Below are 20,365 nucleotides of genomic sequence, written 5' to 3' on the forward strand. Positions count from 1 at the left end.
GCAGGAAAGAAGTAGAGGGACTGTCAGAGATTATTTCATGCCAAATTTTGCTGCTAGAGTTAAAATGTAATATAAGCAAAATGCTTCAGTAGTTAGAATGATCACGTCACTAAGTGTTCACAAGATCTGTGAGATATCTTTATTTCCTGAATCCTGCAGGTCTAGTAGCAACTCCTTTGAACACTCTGAAGCACTTGCTTTTCTTGCGCAAGTACCAAGAGAGATAATGATAGAAATTGCCTATTATTCAGCATGCAAAGAGAATTCTAAGAAAAAAAAATGGCTAGTTGAGGGCTATTAGGAAAGCTGTCTTTGCAATATCCACCTATTAAAGATACTGTCCCAGAAAATGGAAAAGAAAGGAGACTGGGAAATTTTTTTAATAGATGGCATTTGTCAGAAACCAGGGAAGACTCAGGCAAAAGATTTCATCTTTCAGTAATCATAAACCGATATGTTTCATCTCTACCATTGTAGAAATAAAAATATAAAAGCAGCAATGCTAGATCACTTCCAAATAATGAAAAGAGGAAAGAAAATGTCTCTGGACACTGTCCAGGAGCAAAGGCATGCTCTGTCTCTTGAAATAATAATGTAATAAAGTAAGGTTTTATTTTCTCTGTGTACAAATGATAATTGAATACTCAAGTTAATTGGGGGTAACTATATGCTACAGACTCTCTTCACCACCTTAAAATGAATTCATCATACCATCAAGACAGGAAGTGGTGATGACATAGTCCGATTTCATTGACTTCTTAAAGGTAGTATGCTGGAAAGTCATGGGAGTGGATTTTCTTTACCCTTCTGTTAACAACAGCAGTACTGACTCAGTAGAGTTTGGGTCCCACTTGACTGCCAAAACCATCATGCTACTGAGTTTTGCAGATTAATGAAATATTCATTGGGTCAGACATGGGCAGATACCAGTGACCTAGGCCAATGTGACCAAAACCCTGAGATAAAGGAATAAAAACTACCAACTTTCACAGAAAGCCTTAAAAAAACGCCAATAACCACGAATCAGAACATCCAGAAGATGATTCTACCTGAGTCTTACAAGGCCTGGTCCTCTCTTTTTTACATTCAAGGTCTCTTCATCAACATACTTGCATTTCTGAGGTGAGAGACTTTCTTGTCAAGAACAATTCTTTATATTCCTACGAAAGGTTTGTTTAATTGACAGGAATACCATTTTGTCATGAAAGTCCAGAACATATCTACTCAATACTTAAAGCTGAAAGCTTGTTTTCATTTTAAACTCATTTCTCTTTCTACTTTCTCAAAATCTGTCAATGTGAACAAAAACAAACCAAACCAAACCAAAAAAAACCCCAACTCAGCAGGGAGCTCAGCTGTGCAAACTGAGGCTGCAAAGACTATGCAGATAATTCTACAAAGTTAAGAGTTAATCCAAGAACATTAAAAACACCCCAGTATTAAGTACTGTACATAATTGCAATATTTGATTTCATAGAGGTGGCACACTCACACTGGCTGCAATACAAGTTTTCTTGTTTTTCTTGTTTTGATATACTAATTAGAGCAGGAAGTAACTCTGTGGGATCTGCTAGAAAATTTGATTTTTTTAAAAAATTGCATTCACTGAACAATCTGTATGTACTTGCAATGAATCTTTTAGGATTTCATTATTAGAGAACATAAATCCAATAACTGATAACAAAATGAAGGTGTGAAATTTCTTACTTAACTAATTTGGAAACCTGTTAATCTTCCTGACCCTGATATTCCACAAATATTTAATAGCACAGATCTGTAGAAATGTTTCCAAGTAATTACACTTCATTAATGTAACAGAATCTCTCACAATATATTTGATATTTATTTATTTACTTTAGGGGGTGCTACACTGTAGCCAGTTAACTGGCTTAGAATGAAAATACAACCAATGATAAAAGACACACCACTGAATTTACAGATGAGAAAGGCGAACATGGATCCTCTAAACATACAGGCATATAAGCATTTGTCTTTAACGGATCAATATTTTCCTGTTGAGGAAACTTGAGTTCAACATCATCTCATGGACTGCCTGTTCACAGCCTCCAGACCACCAAATCTACCAGGCCAAATCCTGAGAGCTGCAGGGGTCTGAAATAATAACTCTTTTCAGTTTTAAGAAGTCATGAAGGTTCTTGTCATGATATAAAACCTGATTTTTTGACTACTGGCACTGAGAATTTAGCACTGACTTCCACATCATATTCAAGGTGAAGACCTCAGACTACACAAGAGAACCTCCTTCTTTCCTTTTTTTTAGCTTTTGGGGTTCGAATATCAGATCACATCTTCAAATTATGAGAGAGATCACAGAAGAGTTCTGCATTGGCAATATGTACCAATTACAATGCACATTGGTGTGGTGTTTCCTTCCGTGATTCCCTTAAAAAACAGGCTGAACAATAAGAAGTGTGAACTATTAGAAAGCAATATCAAGATTTTTTTCCTCCCCCTTTTTTTAAGATACAGAAGATGGTAATGAGAATGAAATTATAATATAAGACTGGTTTAAATCTAGAGATACAAGCAATATAACTTTGACAAGTATGCTGAGGTATTACTCTTTTTGCTTAAAAAGTTAATAGCATAGCATTACCTTTCTATAGGCATTGTGTAAGTGGAACAGTGATACCTAAACAGACATATTTAAAGCAGCAAAATATTTTGTGTTGATTTCTAATCATCATTAGTACTCCCTATGTATAGAGTTTTAAAAAGACTGTACTTTGGTGGCTCAGGTCCATAAATAATGTAATTTGTGGTTCACTGGTTGAATTAATCTGATATAAAATGACTAAATTGAAAAGCCGTAGGTTGAGCTCTTGATGAGTTCTGGCAGAACACTAAGGCAATCATAAGTGTATTAATGAAAAAAGAATTATAGAAATTGAAATATTAAAGAAGTAGGAAGTAACAGATTGAAAGTTAATTTTGATAACATAACTTGCACCAAATAAGAAAATGAATGATGCAAGAAGCTCCTTTTTATTGTTTTCAGACACTCTTTCATTAAAAAGAATGCCATTAGATGGATCTATACGGCTGCAAAAGGGATAAAACACCAGATTACCTTTTCCAACTTCTTATATTAGCTGTCATTTATGCCTTTGTTCCTAATCTAGTTTGGAGCTTGTAAACAAACCTATGTGGAAAAGGTCTTCACAGTAGAAGTTTTCTGCAATCTTTAACTCAAAACTGAAAGGCAGCATGTAATACTTCCTTATGAATTCCTCAGTGCGGTCTTGGATATGGCTTCATCATTTTTCCTAGTGAGGTTTTGTGCCTGAAATGATGAAAGATGTCGAACAAGATATGAAATTCATCAGAACTGCAGAAAACCACTTCCACCTTTAGAGGAGCTAAAGTTTGCCACCCAACAGAGCCACACACAGGGTAGAAAGCTGTGAACTGTTCATGGTAAGACGTGATCAACTCATAAGGATTTTAGCCTATTGGTATCAATGCCTTTCACTGCTATCAAAAGGCTTTAGAAGCAATAACTGAAAAATCTCTGAAGTGTAATGGTAAAATACACAACTGTTTTATGAACAATAAAGACCAGTCTTTGGTAGGTTTAAAAATTTTATGTGTTGATTCTGCATCATATTGAAGACGATTGTGAAAAGGAGCAAACTGACCAGCATCAAATGAAAGATAACATTTTTTTAAGGCCTAATTTACAAATTCCACTCAAAATACGTTGTTCGGAATATTCACTGCAATTGGAATATATAATGCCATTTATCAAAAGGCAGATTTTTAAATGTTACACTTTTAATACTTTTTGCAATATAATGGGGTGTTGGAAATTGAAGAAAAACTTTAATAAAATTCCTTCGCTGTAAACATCAGTCCAAATCTTACAAAAGCATGCCTTTTATTAGCACTAAAAGACTTTTCTACTGAACACATTCGTGTCCTGAGGCTTCTACAGCAAAAACCAGTAATAGATTTAGAATCTCCGGTAAACAGATTATTGTATAAATACAGAATAATTTTCAGAGCATTGGAGGTCATTTGTAAACATTAAATAATAATTTCTGATTGACCTGATTACTCAACAGATTTCAGATAAGGATAAACGGCAAAAACACAGACATATAAAATATTATTACAGATTTGTTTCCAGCAATTCTATGGTTAAGATTTTTAGCATATAGAAAATACAAAGAGCATGAACTGGGAAATAGATCTTTAACCTACTGGGCCGTGGTAAACCCAAAAAGATTGCGGATTCCAGGTCCTGTGAAGATTAATGTAGTCATCAAGAAAGTCAGCCAACAGCTCAAGGCAAAAACACATGCATCACCCTACAAGGTCAACAGTCAAATGTGGTATTGCTGACAGGTCTATGAAGAGCCTGTGGGTCACATATCTTAATACAGCTACCTGTTTGCATTTTAATAATAGTAATAATGATGATGAGTTAGGGTTGTGAAAAAGCATGGAAAACCAAAGAATTACCAAGCTACTCCATTTGCAAAGCCTAACAACTCTTTAATACACAGGCAGTGAATCCCATCACACTTTATTCATTTGTTCATTATTCATTTGTTGGAAAATCTCCTGACATTTGCCAAGCAGATGACATTTATACCAATTACTGTTTTCATTTCTTGCTCACTTTAGAATGAGCAAGAGGAGCTTTCCAAACAACAAAAAAGCCACCATCCCTTATGCTGTAAACAACTCACTATCCAAATCAGGAATAGACAAATGCCATGGAGCAAGTGACTGAACTTTTAACTCAGGCTTCTTCCAGATATCTCAAGGGAAACAGGAGCTTTTGGATGTTAACTTAGCTTTGGATGGTAGCTCTTGACAAGCTGATAAGAGCTATATCAAACGGTTTATTTATGACCAGTTCTGCAGTCAACAAAAGAACCCACTGAGATGGTAAATTGTTGAACAACAATCATTGTGCTGCCCTTATTTTACCTTTCATATATTTAGGTTTTCTTGCTGGCTTCTGTTCCCTATGAATCTGCTGCACAAACATATTCACACATTAGCTTACAGACAAGCATTTTTCAGCATTATACATTTAAGTTTCATATTAGTCAGACCTCAGAGCTCTCAACATTGATTTTGATATACAGTTTATTTGTAATGCTCAGCTAGTTATGCCTTGTACTTCTTTCAAGCTCCCTCCTCCTCCTCCTTTTGTTATTATGTTAATAAAAATGTTTTGTTGAGAGAAAAGTTAATTTTAGCTACTGCATATTTCTAGTGTGGACAAAACAAATGTAGAATGCTATGTACAAATCCCTGAAACAGCAAATTGCACATATGTCTACCTAATTCTGGACTGTATACCAATTCAGAGATACACAGAACATTAAAGCCAGAGCTGTTCTCCAGAAAGCTCAGATTGAAGCCCACCAGGAATATGGATGTCTGAATCACAGATATTGTACTGAGGCTCACGGAAGGACAACCACAGGTTTAAAGCAGGCACTTAAAAAGGGGATTAATTCAAGAAATACAGATTAAAATCTTAATATGCAATGACTCAGACGGAATATAATACCTAAAGATCTGTAAAGAGTTTAAATAGCAAGAAGACAAAGTGATAATTTTGAGTTTAATTTGTGGACTGATCTCAGCAGCCAAGCCCAATAAGTTCTCCTACAGAGGAAAACTGAGACAGTCAGGAGGAATGCTGCTTTGTTTTGTTTTGTTGTTGTTTTTTGTTTTGTTTTGTTTTTAAGAGAAATATAATATAAGAGTAAGAGCATTTGCTAAGTCTAGCAAAACCATAGAAGGTTGTTGTTTCCAAATATATACTGAGGAAATACATTTAGGAAAACTCCAGAAATTTTATGTGGATTTGAATAAATTTAGGCTAGATATTAGCAGGCTTCAAACCAGAAGGGTTGAGATGCTACGGATTCTTCCAAACCGAGTAGACAGGGCAATGAACCTTATTATCTTTAAGAAAGAACTTGGTAGATAATGAAAAAGTTTATATGATACTGTTGCAGAGGTTTTGGATTTAATGATCCAAGAAGTCACTTCTAGTCCATTATAATATACTGTTAAAAATGTCCAGCTAGAAATATTCAGAGCAGGAATATTACAAACTGATATTTAACCCTACCAATAGTATTGTCTTTAAAGGCAGAAACTAAGCTAGTTGTAAATGTTAATTAAAGTGCAGAATATAATGGGTTATTTTCTTATTCTATTCAATGTAATAATTTCCGATGATAGCAAAGGTATCCAGAGGTATTGAGATGGTTTTCTGTGAGTGATCTGATACTGGTGTGTTATAAAAGGAGTTATGCAGCCAGAGAATGTCTCAATACCCATTGTATTTCCTTTTGTGCTTGCAGCATCCTCATGGTAAAGTAGAGCACAGTAAGACAGAAGCTGCAGAATACACGACAATGACCCTAGCAGTAAGACTTTCACCCCAGCAGCCAGGTGCCTGGTGACTGTAAATAAAATATAGTAAATCCCCTGCTGATTGCAAGAGCAAGTTCACCTATCGCTACGCCAAAGCAGAGAGAGATGAGGGTTACATACTCTAAAATCCATTATAAAAGAGCTGTGCACTATCACATATTTCAAAAATTACTCATGTCCAATAGAAGACAGTCACCTTGCGCTACTCTAATGAGCTCTAAGGCTGATGAAGCATGACTAGCAATGAGTTGCTGGTTCTGGGGAGAAAAGTGCAGAGTGGCTAATTGGCCTCAGGATGCAGAAAGTTTCACAGCTACACTACTGGTGACAATCCCCTTGCCAGCTGTTGCACAGTCTCCACGGGAGAAATCTGTGCTCTGCCTGAGCATACTTCAGCATGTCTACATTTTACTTTTAAAGTTTGAAAACGCATGGAAAATGCATGGTGCACAACTTGGACACTTCTTTTTTTTTTGTGTAAGAACTGTATTTAAATTCAGCTTTAAAAACTACTGCAGTACTTAAAGTCAAAGAAAGTGGACCTTTTCTTCTATAAATTGACTGATGTTCAGGGGGCTTTTACCTCTGAGATTTGAAATAAACTGAAGTCAACAGTGTACCCAGAACCTGGGAAAGCCAGAAAACAGCCTAAAAGGTACGTGAAGTCTTGTCTGTCGAGGGGAGGTATCATAGCCAGCTTCCTCTAGAAAATAATAAACTGGAGGATTTTTGAGCAGAAACTCCTGGCAGCAAGTGGACTACTCTCAGTGTTAATGGTTGGACTCGAAGATATTAAAGGTCTTTTCCAACCAATATGATTCTACGGGCCTATGATTCAGAACAGAACAGAACTATCTCTTATCATCTTGACCGATGAAAGATGGTGCCTCCACAGACTCTCCCTATGGTCTTTTTAGCTAAAAGCAATTTACCTGAGGCAGAGCTGAAACTGAGAAATGGACCACTCGGAGAATGAGATCTACAGTTTACAGATTAGCCTGTTCAGTAGGGTAATATTTGCTTTTAAAACCAGTGACTGCTGTTCCAATATTTAAGCATCCTTGGATTGAATCCCAGGCTGGTAAAGATGGGGACTGTCTTGGAGGAAAAGCTATTGACCTTTGGGAGTTCATGCTTAGATCATAATTTTCATATTCCAAATTTTAAAAATAACCATATTGGAGAATAAAAGATAATGCCAGACTCTTATGCTGTTCTCTTTTAATATTCAGCGGTCCCCTTGAGCACTTGTAGATTGATGGCACATCATGTCAGGAGCTCTCTGTCTTATTAAAAGGCAACTCAGGCCATATAAGAAAAGCAAACATACCTGATTTCCACATGTCTATTGTCTGCTGCAAAATACCAAGTTTCTGCACTGTAGCAGAGGCTTGCCTTTGTTGCAGGCAGTCCAGAGATGAAATACTTTTAAAAGCTTTCAAGTTTTCCCTAAGGACCTGCACACATCACTGGGACATCACATTATGTGATGTACTTGGCTGTGACCTCAAAGGCCCCTCTCTCTTTGATTTTCCTGGATTCTCATTTCTTTTTCTGCACAAACAGCATGAGCTACAGTTAAATTGTGCAATGTACCATGAGTGATTAGATATTAGAATAGTCTTTACAGAGTAATGCACTGTAGTTTACAAATTACAAAAATAATGCCATTTACTCCATCCTGTTCATGTCTAGAACTTCCATTCACAGAGGATTAAAATAATTCTCCAAGATTCTCTTAGAGGTACCTTTGGGAATAATAAGCCTAATTTTTGGCAATTTCCCCAGTACAATATATTTGTTTGAAAAAATCCTAATGCAATCTGTTGTTTTTTGTGAGTGTGTTTAATCAAATATTCCAATGCTCTTTCTTCTGAAGCAAAAATCTATGCCAGTAGATTAGAAAAATCAATGTTCAGCTTTAGAGGTGGATAAAATGTTTTGCATGATTTTTTTTAATCCAACAAATTTGAAATAGCTTTATTTTTTTTTTTTTTTTTCTGAAACGATGGTTGAAAGATTTTACTTTTGCTCTGAACTGGGCACTTCTCTTAATTCTGAAAATGTTAATCATCAAAAGAATTCATTTGTTGCCCACAAACAAATTTGTAAAAGTAAAAATTAACTCACAACCATGAATTAATTAATCCCAGAAATTCCAAAAAATCCCTGTGTATGTGAAAAATAATGTTAATATTTATATTTTCTGCATCCAGCACACACATTAACAATTTAATCTTCTTAATTATTCTATTATAGAGCTGTATTATCCTAAATTATTCAGTGGACTCCCACCTCTCACCGTTAAAGTTATGGAGCCCTATCACTCTAGTAAGGCTTTAATGTCCTAGAACACATTTTTTTGATATTCTGCCTACCCAAGACAGATGAAAAAACTGTACTCTTCTGCAACACCACCCAAAATAACTGCATTTTTCCTCAGCTAAGATTTAATAATTAATTGAAGGGCCAGTATTTTTACGGCAGGTTTTCCAATTTTTCTGCATAGTTTTGCCCCTTTGGCATCAGCCAGCTTACAAAAATGCATCAGTACTTCAATGAAATGGGGGAGAATTCACCCTGCTAGGGAGTCATATCCCTTCCCTCTTGATTTTTACCACAAATTGAAAGAAAAGTAGGGATTTGCAGAGAAATTAGGAATAGTGACACTTAGCTTTGGAAATGTTCAGAAGTCATAAAGCTTACTAGAAAAACTAGTTGGATAGTCTCCATGGAAAAGACAAAAAAAGATAATAAACTTGCCCTGTTACTGTCTGGGTTCTCACATCTTGCTGCTTGTGGTAGCCCTTTCAAGAAAATATGTATGAGCAAAATAGATACAATTAACACTGATAAATACGCCAACAGGAAGCTGACCAATGTTATTTTGGAAAGTTCCCTTTGGGATGTGCTTTTTTCCCCAAATTGTACTTGATACACAAATGAACAACAATTATTTTCAGAAACAGCATGAAAATGAACAAGAGAAAAGAAAAAAGCCATGAACACAGCAAGGCTAATTGGGGAACAAACTGATGTTATTAGTATATTCATATTCTTCCATTTGTGAATTCCCTTTCGGATACAATTTGAAGCACACAAATAGCACATAGCAGTGTGCTCAGTTTCACATATGGGGATGTTTTACTGGACTTGTTTTCAACAGGGTCCTTCCTACTGAGAAATGGTGTATCAGCCCCAGGATTTGTAAGGAAAGAGAGGGAGATTTGTCTGCTCATTGTGGCTATGCGTAGTTGCCAACACTGCCACATCCGTCAGACTAAACCTTTGATGAGTAGTTTAGAAGAACAGATGTTTTATCTGGGAACTTGTCCAGATCTTGAGAAAAAAATAATGAGGAACTCAGTAGTGGCCTCTTTTGTCAGCAGCAGTAGCCTCAAAAGTATTGAAGAAATACTGAGTAAATAGCTGGATTTCTGAGTCACAGCAGAGAAGCAGAGACATTGCTTGATTACCTTTGTGAGTGACATACACTGCAAAGATGAACTAATTGGTGATCGCCAGTTAAATGGACCGAACAAAGCTGTAAACTCTGGACATGTTAATATGCCCATTATTTTTACATCAATCCTCTTTTCTCATTCTGTTCTTTAAAAAAAAGAAAGCCCAAGAGTGACATCTGTCCTTCCCATCAGTTGAACAAGCAACACCAGCAGAGACAAATGGCATGAAGTTTAAACAGGGCTGCAAATACATGAGAAATCTTTCAGAGACGGTAATTACTACATTTCATGCAAAACTGAACTAATAAATACTCTTCCTCATAGATCATGTCCAATTTCAAAGGGGTTTTAATCCACACAAAAGATTTCATAAGGCTCTGTCATTAGTCCAAGGACTATTAAACATATAAGAAGGAACCTTCAAATTTATCTTTTACACACTCTTCAATCACTGCTCCTCCTTGCCTTTTCTCTTAATGCCCTGTCCAATTTGTACTGTAAATGCCTTAGAGGATGTGCTGACAAAACACTATTATCTGTCTGAAATAGCTCTCAGACATCTTCTCGCTTATCTTCAAGACCCAGGGCTGCTCACCAGGTGACTGTGGAGGGGAGGGAAGGAGGAGGCTGCACAGGAGAGGTCAGGCTGGCCGTGGGCCTTGGGACTTCCAACAGGCTTCTTTGGCATCCCTGGGGACCCCAAAACCAACCTACTGGCACCATGAACTGCTCTCCTATGGACCCCACCCCACGTGTCCTCACAGGTGGGGCAGGGGTCCCACATCGCAAGGGTTCACCATGGGCAGGATCAAAGCCACAGCACTGTTTGTGAAATACTTGACAGCCATGGTGTCAGATGTGAGAGTTTTACTCTAAATGAGGCTTGCTCTGCCCAAACGCTTTACAGGATGAGTTAGCCATCACCCAGCCAGGGTCTGTGGAAATGTAAAACAACAAGTTTTCATTGAAGTCAATTTTACACCTGCAGAGGTTTAAAAAGCATGTATTCCAGCACAAAGGAAATGAAACAGCAATGGCGTTGCGTTGTCACTGGCGATTTCAAAGTAAGCTATGCTATGTCTGGAAAAATACAGTTTCCTTGTGCTGCAACTCTTCAGCAGGCCAGTTAATCAGGTGATGCAAATCGGTGTAGCTCTGTCTAGAAACCTCAGCAATAATGCGAGATGTTGCTCTCCTGATTACTTTTTGCTGAGCTCACATGCTTTGTAAAGCCACTACAGCAAGTTGATAATGATGCATGAAATGGAAAATCCTTTTGAGCACATGCAAAAGCACTGTGGATGTGCAAAGCAATCACAATGGTGCTGTGTTATTTGATGGTTCTTACTACACATGTGCCTATGCTAATGAATTCAGGCTTTCACTGGTTTTAAATAGGTGTAACTCCACCTCTTGTAATGCATTTGCTCCTGATTAACAGAGTCTTAACTATGATGGGAGTCAGATGTGCAGCAGTATTCAGGTCAGGCACAAAAAAAAGAACAGAATGTTGTGGGACAAAAGACAAAAAATAGTGGTGTTGCTCCACTGATTCAAATCAGCAGAGAATTTGGCCTAGTTACTCTCCTCATTGACACGTCTACCCTCTGAGGCAAGAGGAGCCAGATATTTTGAGAATAAAAACACTCTGGGGACATATGTGCCACTATCACACATCCGCAGTAGTTCTTTCAGCATTACAAAACTTGCTGGAAATTGTTTGGAGAATTTTCAAAGTAAGTTTTCAATACTTTTCTATTCATCTCCATAGTCACAGTGCTCCTCAAAGGTTAGCTGAAATAGCTGCAGGCAGCAGAGGAAGCATAGAGAGATCACATGAAACACAGCCTGGTTTCTGGAAAAAAGGGATATTCAGCTCCTCCTGTATACCATTACACTGTACCATTTTGACCACTTTTGGGACATTAAATACCAGAAATAGCTCAGAAAGCATTCAGCTCAACATCTATGTCGATGTATCATCAGGACCACTATACAAAGCAAATGATTCAGATCCATCCTAACTAGAAAATGTAAGCTACACAATGCCAAAATGTCATTAGAAAGTAAGCACTGGACATTGTCATACTCCTAACATCCTTCCAAGGTTCATTCCACATTGAAAACCAAAGATAAACCATACTGCCTTATGCACATTACATCGTTAACTTTGTATTATAAATCAAATAACTTTTTTTTAAACTTGATTAGCTTCCTCAGCCAGGTAGGAGATAATACGAGATGTAGTACTTGTACATGGGAATCAAATAATCCTGAATTTAGTTTGGCTTAAACAGTCGTGGAAATAGAATCTCAGCTGACAATGACATTTAGGGACCTGAGTTTATACGGGCAAATTTTTGTTTCCCTGCTAAATAGGGAAAGAAACTGGAGCCAGCCCCCAGATTCATCGCTCAAATGTAAGGAAAGCAACACAACATATTTTTCCTAAAGTACAGACCAGCCATTCAGAGTTGACCATTACAGCAATACAGGTTTTATTTGACTTCTGCTGGCAAGTGGAAGGGCTTATTTCTTCAGTTTTATTCAGGGTCTTGACCCAGAGAGACTCTGGAGATACTCAAAACCACTTTCCTTACTGCTTCTACTTGTTCTACTTCCAACATAGAGCAATGCCAGTTTCCTTTCTCTAAATTTGTAAGTAAATTTCTTCATTCTTGATTGTTCATAGCATATTTCAACCTATACTCAGCAGGCTTTTCTTTATTTAGTTAAATCTCTTCTCAGTGAAATTCTGTGGTCTAATTTGAACACCTCGGCCAAAACTTTTAACATATTAGCTATTTCATTTGCTCTTAATTCAGTCATACAGTCATACAACAATCACATCTGGACTTTCTGTAATTATGTGACTCCCCGGGGAGATGCTCTACAAAAGTCCACCAACATTTTTCAGTCCTTTACCAAATTTAAGCAGAGTGTTGATACATGTTAAAAAAATTCTTGATTAATCTCTTTTTAATTGCTTCTAATTAAGTTACTGGAACTGTACATGTCTCTGATTTAATGTTTTCATTTCATATTACAGTTTTCAGATAAAATATACATCGTTACTGCTCTCTGGGAGAAGAAAACCATTCCCAGAACTGGAAGAACGTTCTGCATGTCATCCTACAGGGTGCACTGTGTTCCAGTTAATATTTTTGTAATAGCCTCAGTTATAAATAATAAAACTTCTGTTTGGTTTTGGAAAAAAAATGTAAATTAGACTTTAAAGGAGTGTTTTAAAATTATGGGGTTTTATGTCCATTTTGGAGTTTTCTCATTTTATTTCTTATTGTATTAGATGTCTATGAAGAAAAACAACATAAAGTTTCCTTACCTGTGTACCAGCTGCTTGCGACTTACACAAATAGCAGTTTCATAGTCATGAGTGACACACACTTTATGTGGGCTGCACTTCACCTTCAAACATGGATCTTTGGATGGATCAAGGGCTATAAAAAACCAAACATTTAAAAAGAAAGTGAGAAATTCATATCAAGTTATCTCTTGGTAGACAGATGACAAATGGTTAGAATGAACACTCCCATATCTGAGCGAATAAATACTTTGACACTTTATGGTATGTGCCATTGTTTACAGACTGCATGTTAAATAGAGATGTTTAAGTAGAAAGATAGATGGAGTCCTTAAAGACTCTGATGAGTGGTCTAACTTGGCATTCACATAAATTTTAGACATTATACTTTTGGATGAAGTTGTGGTGTAATAATCTCTATCATGCTGTTTATTTCATAGAAAAGTTATGGTGGAATAAAATACACTCACAAATAACAAAAATGACTAGTATTTTAGAAGTTATCTAATAACTGACACTAATAAAATTAATTTCACAGATACTGTATAACTGGCAGCACAACAGCGGACTTGAAGGAGTAAATAATGCTGTACCCTAACGAAAATTCAAATGAACTTAAAGGATTGCAGACAGAAGAAAAAATACCCAAATTGGAATTTAGCCAGGACACAAGGATTAACACGCATGCACACACACACGCCTTGCTTATCTGAAAAGGGCAGCTGGAGACTGACAGGGCACAGCGATACGCTGCCAATATTCTAGCAGGAGGCTCCTGCAAAGATCCCCACTTAACTTGTGATGAACCATTTTCCTCAGATGCAACAAACACATTCAGAAAGGAATAGCAAGAGTCTGAGAAGCCCTTTCATACTTTTCTTTATACACAATAACATCTTCTAACACTAAATGAAGAAATTAGCACATGGCACATTACACTAGGCTTTACTAGAATGGCACACGCCTTTCCCCTCTCCTTAAATAAATGAAGATGTATGCATCAGAGGCTTGATGTGCTAAAACTAGGATGTAGTTTGAGATCATCCTGTTTAGCACCCAAAGGGAGCAAGAGAGGCTGAACTTAGAAGAACAAGCTGCTGCTTCAGAGAGGCAAGAAGATGCTGGTGCTGGTGCTGTCTGCACTGGAGCAGACCCTGGAGCAGCCTCCTGGTCCTTAGAGCAGCTCAACAGCAACAAGACAGGATTTGTTGTCCTGCCATTGCGCACGTCTGCCTGCTCCTACCAAGTTTCTGCAGCCTGTTTCCTTAAATGAGGATGATTTGGTAATCTTTGAAATAAAAGAGGAGTGATACAGTGCTATGCTGGATACTACACCAATTAGAGCACTGATGCCACCTGAGAAAATCTCTTACAAATACTTTTCTGCAATCAAGTCCCATTCGAAATGCCGTCTATCTAAATTCATTCTCTTACAAAAGGATGCTTCTGAAGATCAGCAATAAGACATATCTGCCAGGATGAATTAGAAATACTCAAAAAATGGTTATGCAAATACTGCAGAAGAAAGGAAGTTACAGCCATACAGAGAAATTTCAGCTTTGTTTAAGAAGTTATTTTTAGATAAGCTTTATTTTGGACATTATTTTGCCATGGATTTGACTTTCTGTTCCTCTTCATTGTGTCCTCAAATCCCATTTTACCTCTCTTGTTCCTCTCCACATAAGGGGACACTCGTGGAAATGGGCAACTTTTAGTTTCATTTTGGGACTGTAAGAAGCTCTTATTGCACATTGCGACAACTGAGTTTCCCACTTGTACTGAATGATCAGAGAAACTTTTAAAGGATACTGTTTGAAGTAGAGGAAGTTTCAGGTTTGTATGTACCAAATTTTTTTATATGACAGCAAAGGTACTTCCAACAAGCAGAGGATTCTTCTGTTTCCCTGCAGCGCTGAACTGCTGCAGCTATTTGGTGTTGGTTTATACAGCTACACCTACAAGCTCCAACCACGTTAACACCCCTTACACATTTGTGATGGGCAGCTGAGCTTCTCTAGTGCATTTGTATTTAGTGGAATGCTTTTCGTGAAAGACACAGGGAAACTGTAAAAACAAAACACAAGTGTTTAAAGCTTTTTCTTTAAGAGCCATTAAAATTGATATAAAAGGTAAAGTGAGCAAGGAGGGAGAACAGACAATCTGTTTCCTGTACCGTAGACAAGGTTGCCATTAGAAAAATACCCTGGTGGTGTTTCAGGGGCTGTCCCACTGCAAAAACCAAAGGCTGAGATTGATCTTCAGGGGTGTTTTGCCTTTGGGTGTCTTTTTTAATTCAGATTAACAGACACAAGAGAATTAGCCCAGCCCCTGCTCTTACATTCCCAGAACATCGTGGGTGAGATATACCTTCTTAATCCTTTTACTAATTCTCTCACTGGAGACCGAGTTAAAGACTGAGGCAGGTATCTGAGAGGGATTGAAATGGCAAAGCACAATTCCCTTCTGTCTCACCTAGATATTCTTAAACTGCAAAGCAGAGTGAGCGCCTTCCTTCTGCAAAGCCTTTAAGACATAAACACCACTTGGAGCATGAAGGGTCACCAGATTATAAATTCAGTGGGCTGATGTAATTCAAAGGTCACATCCACACAGAAAAATTTAATGACCAGAACTTTTGCTGGCTTGCAGCTGGCCTTGCTCTTTTACTGGAGCACATGCACGTTGTCTGTTTTTGCTGGTGACACATCCTTGATGCAAAATGCTGCATCAACAGAAACCATTGTGCAAATTGGCTGGGAGCCCAAGGCTAATAGCTGCCAACTTTGCTGGGCTGCTGGAGAGCACTCTCTGGCCTGGTGCTCAGAGTTTGCTATCAGCCAGAGCCTCTGGAAGTGGGGATGTGGGTTTAGCCCTGAGAGCCAATACTGGTTTGGCATGAATAAGAGAAACAAGATTCAGGCCCACATGGTCTGTGTGACATCATGCACAGTTTCAATACTTAGCATTTTTTCATAGTAAAATTTACTCTTACTGAAGAATTATATCCACTTCAGGAACTCCTTGCGTCTTCTAAGGCAATAAAAACGCATATACATCTGAAGTGTGTACATTCTGAAAGAGCATCACACAATACATTACTGATAAAAGAAACACAACTTTTAGATGTTTTGCAAGTAAAAAAATTGTCTATTGAAAAAGCAAAATAGTGTTGAATGGTCATCAGTTTGAAGCACAGGAATTAGAAAAGATGTGGCTGGAAATCCCAGCCACTTTCTCCTTTTAAATCAGGTCTCAACTTCTCTCTACCTCAGTGTCTTGCTTGTAAAATCTGAAAAGAACAATAATGCTGGTAATAATAATAAATGAAGCTTTTCCCCACCTGTGTGCTGGAGGAATTATTTCATTCATGGTGGAAAAGCTCACAAAAATCCTTAAATGGAACATACTACAGCAGCATCATTTATTATTCATTACAAACAGCCCTTACATACAGTTCAAAGCAGCAAAAGGAAGTTTATTAAATACAAGCAAAACTGTGGGCTTTGCCGGAAACACTAGTAAACCCCATGATTATTTCTTGATATTTTTTTTCACTTATGCAGAATGCGTGATCCATATGAACATAAAAGGTCAAAACAGGGATTTATAAGTCTGTAAAATTCCTTGACATGTTAAATAAGTCTGGAAGGTTGTTCTACTGCTAAGCAACACAAGCCCTAAGGAGAGCTCACAATAAGAAACAATTTCTGAAATATGCTAATCAAAGATCATGCTTTGTTAATCATATTTCTACATGAGTAGGAGCAGATGCTCATCATCTGCAGAAGAAAAGACCCTTGGGAGTAAGATGAAACATAACAACCATATTTGTCATCACAGTTCTTTCTGTCCTAAAGGAATGAGTATGAAATCTTTGAAAATGAAGAGCCAAAAGTACAAATAAATTAAGTAGGAAGAGGAGCAAGAAAAAAAAATGAAGCTTTTTATTATAAAAATGTTATTTTATCAGCTTGAAAGGAAAACTACAGCCATTCCTTTTCTATGGTAAAGAGTCTGCATGTAGTTACTCAGGTTTGTCTACATAGTAATAGCAAAATTGCCTTAAGCCTGGCTGTAACATATGAACTTTTTTCTACTTTTTCTTTAGACTTGAGACTGAAGATGAGGTGGATAGGGTTGGTTAATCTTACCTGACAGTGGCCGAGTATTGATCTAAAATTTTTGGAAGGGATATCTGTCCAGCCAGGATTGGAATGAAGGGTTTTACATGAACATAAATCCTTTGCTGAAAACCCACTTCAGACTCCCTGCCTATCTTTTTGTGAGTCCGGGCTCTGCAGTTTTCTGTCCTGAACTTTTCCCATGTTGTTCAAATCTCTGCACAGTTGGTCTCCAAGGGAAGCATCCACCCCAGGAGACAGCTGGCTGAAATACAGGGAAATATAGTACTGCACATCTTGCAGTACAAACATCTTCTGAAGTTTTTTATCTTGGGAAAATTTCAAATTTCTGGCTTTTTATCTTGGCTCAAATGTCTTACTCTCCCTCACTTACACCTAGACATTTCTGCAGCTGACATTTGTTTTCTGGCCAACTATCCTGGTACCCTGAGCTCTGAAGTCTCCTCCACTCTGGCAGAGCACAAGGGAAGAAGTCATCAGGTGGTCTAAGGTTTCTGCTTCATTGGCCACCACATTTCTATAGGAAAATTGTAGTCTACAGGTCAGCTGAGTGCACTGCAAAGGGGAAAGGATTTCATCTGTATGCACTGACCCAAAACCTATGCCAGGCCCATTTATACAAAACGCAGGTGCAGAATCAGAATTCCTGTCATTAAGAGACAAAATACTTGCTTTCCTTTTTTTAGTCAAGCTTTTATTATGCATAGCAGCCTAAGTTCCCTATTAAAACTATAAATCTTCTGTGGTTACCTCACAGAGATACTAGAATAATTGGTAAACAATAAACACCAGGGAATGCAGCAGACCATTAACAACCTCCTAATGGTACATTGACATCTCTTGCCAATATCAAGAGGATTACAAACACCAGCTCCATCCCAAACCCCAGAGAACCTTCCTTTATGAACTGTACACACTTTTCTCTCCCCTCTCTGTATTATTCACCAGGGGCTGTGTATTTGCAGTATAAATAAATCAGTGTTGGACAAAGACCTAACAGCAGTATTTGAGATACTTTTCTATTACATTTCATGTTTTTATATATAACCACTGTAAAAGAAGACTTATGACTTGGAGGAAACTCCTTAGTTCAGACAATGGCAGTACAGAGAGAAGTTGCTCTCTAAGACTGTAACTCTATGTGCTGCAGCTGTGGGTCATTGTGTTAATCACAACAGAGTAAATTTATTTTTCACACATTTGACTTTAAAAGAGCGATAAGAAATAAATACTTTCAATGTCTTGCAGCAATGGATGTGTAATCCTGCAGAAACTGTACAACTAGTTCACAGCAAGATTTATGAGCTTGATTTTGTTTTTATGACCATTCATTGAGGGGAAGAGAGTAATTTCAAGCTCATAGCTGTTTAGTGGAGCTGAAACAAACTACACAATCAAAAAGGAATGGCATTATGTAAATACTGGGGTTTTTGTTTTTGAAATTGCCTGACAATAAGTACTATGATCACTCAATGACAAAAATACTTCTGCATAATGAAATGTCAAGAACAGTTGCATTTATGCAATCCCCTTGGAACTGTTCTGACTACATGAGAAAAGAAGAACATCTGTTGAGAAAGGTATGATGAGCTTGAAAATGCAACCTGCTGTCTTCGATGCAGAGATCCTTGTGCACATTTTAAGACAAAAGAGATTGATAACAGAACAAAGCCTCTCAATTAAATGATGCGTTACATTACAGATGTGCATTTCAGTATTATTGTGTATTACTTGATTCCAGCAAGACTTCAAAGCAAGCACCAGAAGGAAATCAGAGCTCCAGGCCGTACAAGTCAACAGTAGGGTGGGGGGATGAGAAATCTGCCGACACAAGCTGCTCTGGGTGGAAGGCCGACTCCTCACCTGCCTCCAATTGCAGCTAATGTCAAACTTCAGATTTTAGAGACAACATTTCAAATCAGCATCTTATCTCCACTTACAGCAGTGTGACAGCCAAAGAGAAAAGTGTGATCAAAGCAGCCAAGAAGTCACTTAGAGAAATTTTACTATATATTTGCTAGCAAACAGGCATGTTTTGAACACATGATGGCTAAAAAGAATTTTGGTTTTAATGTTTCAGTTATTTGCAATAAACTATAGACTTCCCCCCAACAATTAGAGCTTAGACTCGGCTTTAAAGCGGATGATGAATTTATGTTTTTTTCCTTAAGGTAAACATGGCCACACGTATTGAACTAAAGAGCTCTCAGGTGAACATTGCTCTGCTTCTCTGTGAAAACACAGTAGTTTTCAGTGCTCCAGAGGTAAACTCTAAGCAATCCATATGCTGAGGTTAGACTGTTGGTGGAGTTTATTCCAAGTGCAACGAGATCATCCCATTCAAAAGGGTTCTGTCTATACCTTTACCCCAGATTTTCTTATTTTACAGGTGGTTAAGTGGCCATAGTGAACAGCTATGTTGTTTATTTGAGCTAATTGTATCATTTCTTCTCAGAGCTGGTATTGTTAATAATTCTGGTTTTAAAAAAAAAGTTATTTAATAACAGATTACACCCACCCACCCCCATCAATTGCAAATAATTACCAATAGTATTTATTCTGATTCTGCAAGTCTTGGCATAAATCATTCTGGTCTATTAGGGAGAATATTGGTGTTACTGTCCGCCAAATCTAGGGGAGAACATGTCTTCAGTTAACAAGCTCAGATATTTAAGTCTCTCATTCTCTCTCACATGTTCCCTCTCTGCATAATTACTCACAGCAATTTGCATGCAGAAATCAATTCAGCTGAAAATTAATTACCGTAGGCCTGAATGTTTCAAACATGTATGTGAATTATTTTCAGTAAATGGAATTTCTCAAGGCAGTTAAACAGCAACATCTCAAACTGTCAGCATTTATTCCATCACTTCACAGTATTTTTGTATATTTTCCTTTTGGAGTACCCCAACATTGGAGTGGCTGAAGACATTGGTATAGTGCACAGAAACATCTAGTTTAATTTTTCCAGGCACTCTCAAAAATAACTTCTTATAAGTAACATATAA

General features: G+C 37.4%; 1 protein-coding gene across 3 annotated transcripts in view; it reads right to left on the bottom strand.

The window, feature by feature from the left end:
- The window catches only part of SPOCK1 (SPARC (osteonectin), cwcv and kazal like domains proteoglycan 1), a 277,816-nt gene that overhangs the window by 106,602 nt on the left and 150,849 nt on the right, over nucleotides 1-20,365 (bottom strand). For all 3 annotated transcript variants that reach the window (XM_065029939.1, XM_021289041.2, XM_065029938.1), the window contains one exon: nucleotides 13,237-13,351. In XM_065029939.1, the coding sequence (XP_064886011.1) occupies nucleotides 13,237-13,351 (115 nt within the window). The remainder of the gene's footprint in view (nucleotides 1-13,236; nucleotides 13,352-20,365) is intronic.

Source organism: Columba livia, chromosome 14, assembly GCF_036013475.1.
Source record: "Columba livia isolate bColLiv1 breed racing homer chromosome 14, bColLiv1.pat.W.v2, whole genome shotgun sequence".
NCBI lineage: Eukaryota > Metazoa > Chordata > Aves > Columbiformes > Columbidae > Columba > Columba livia.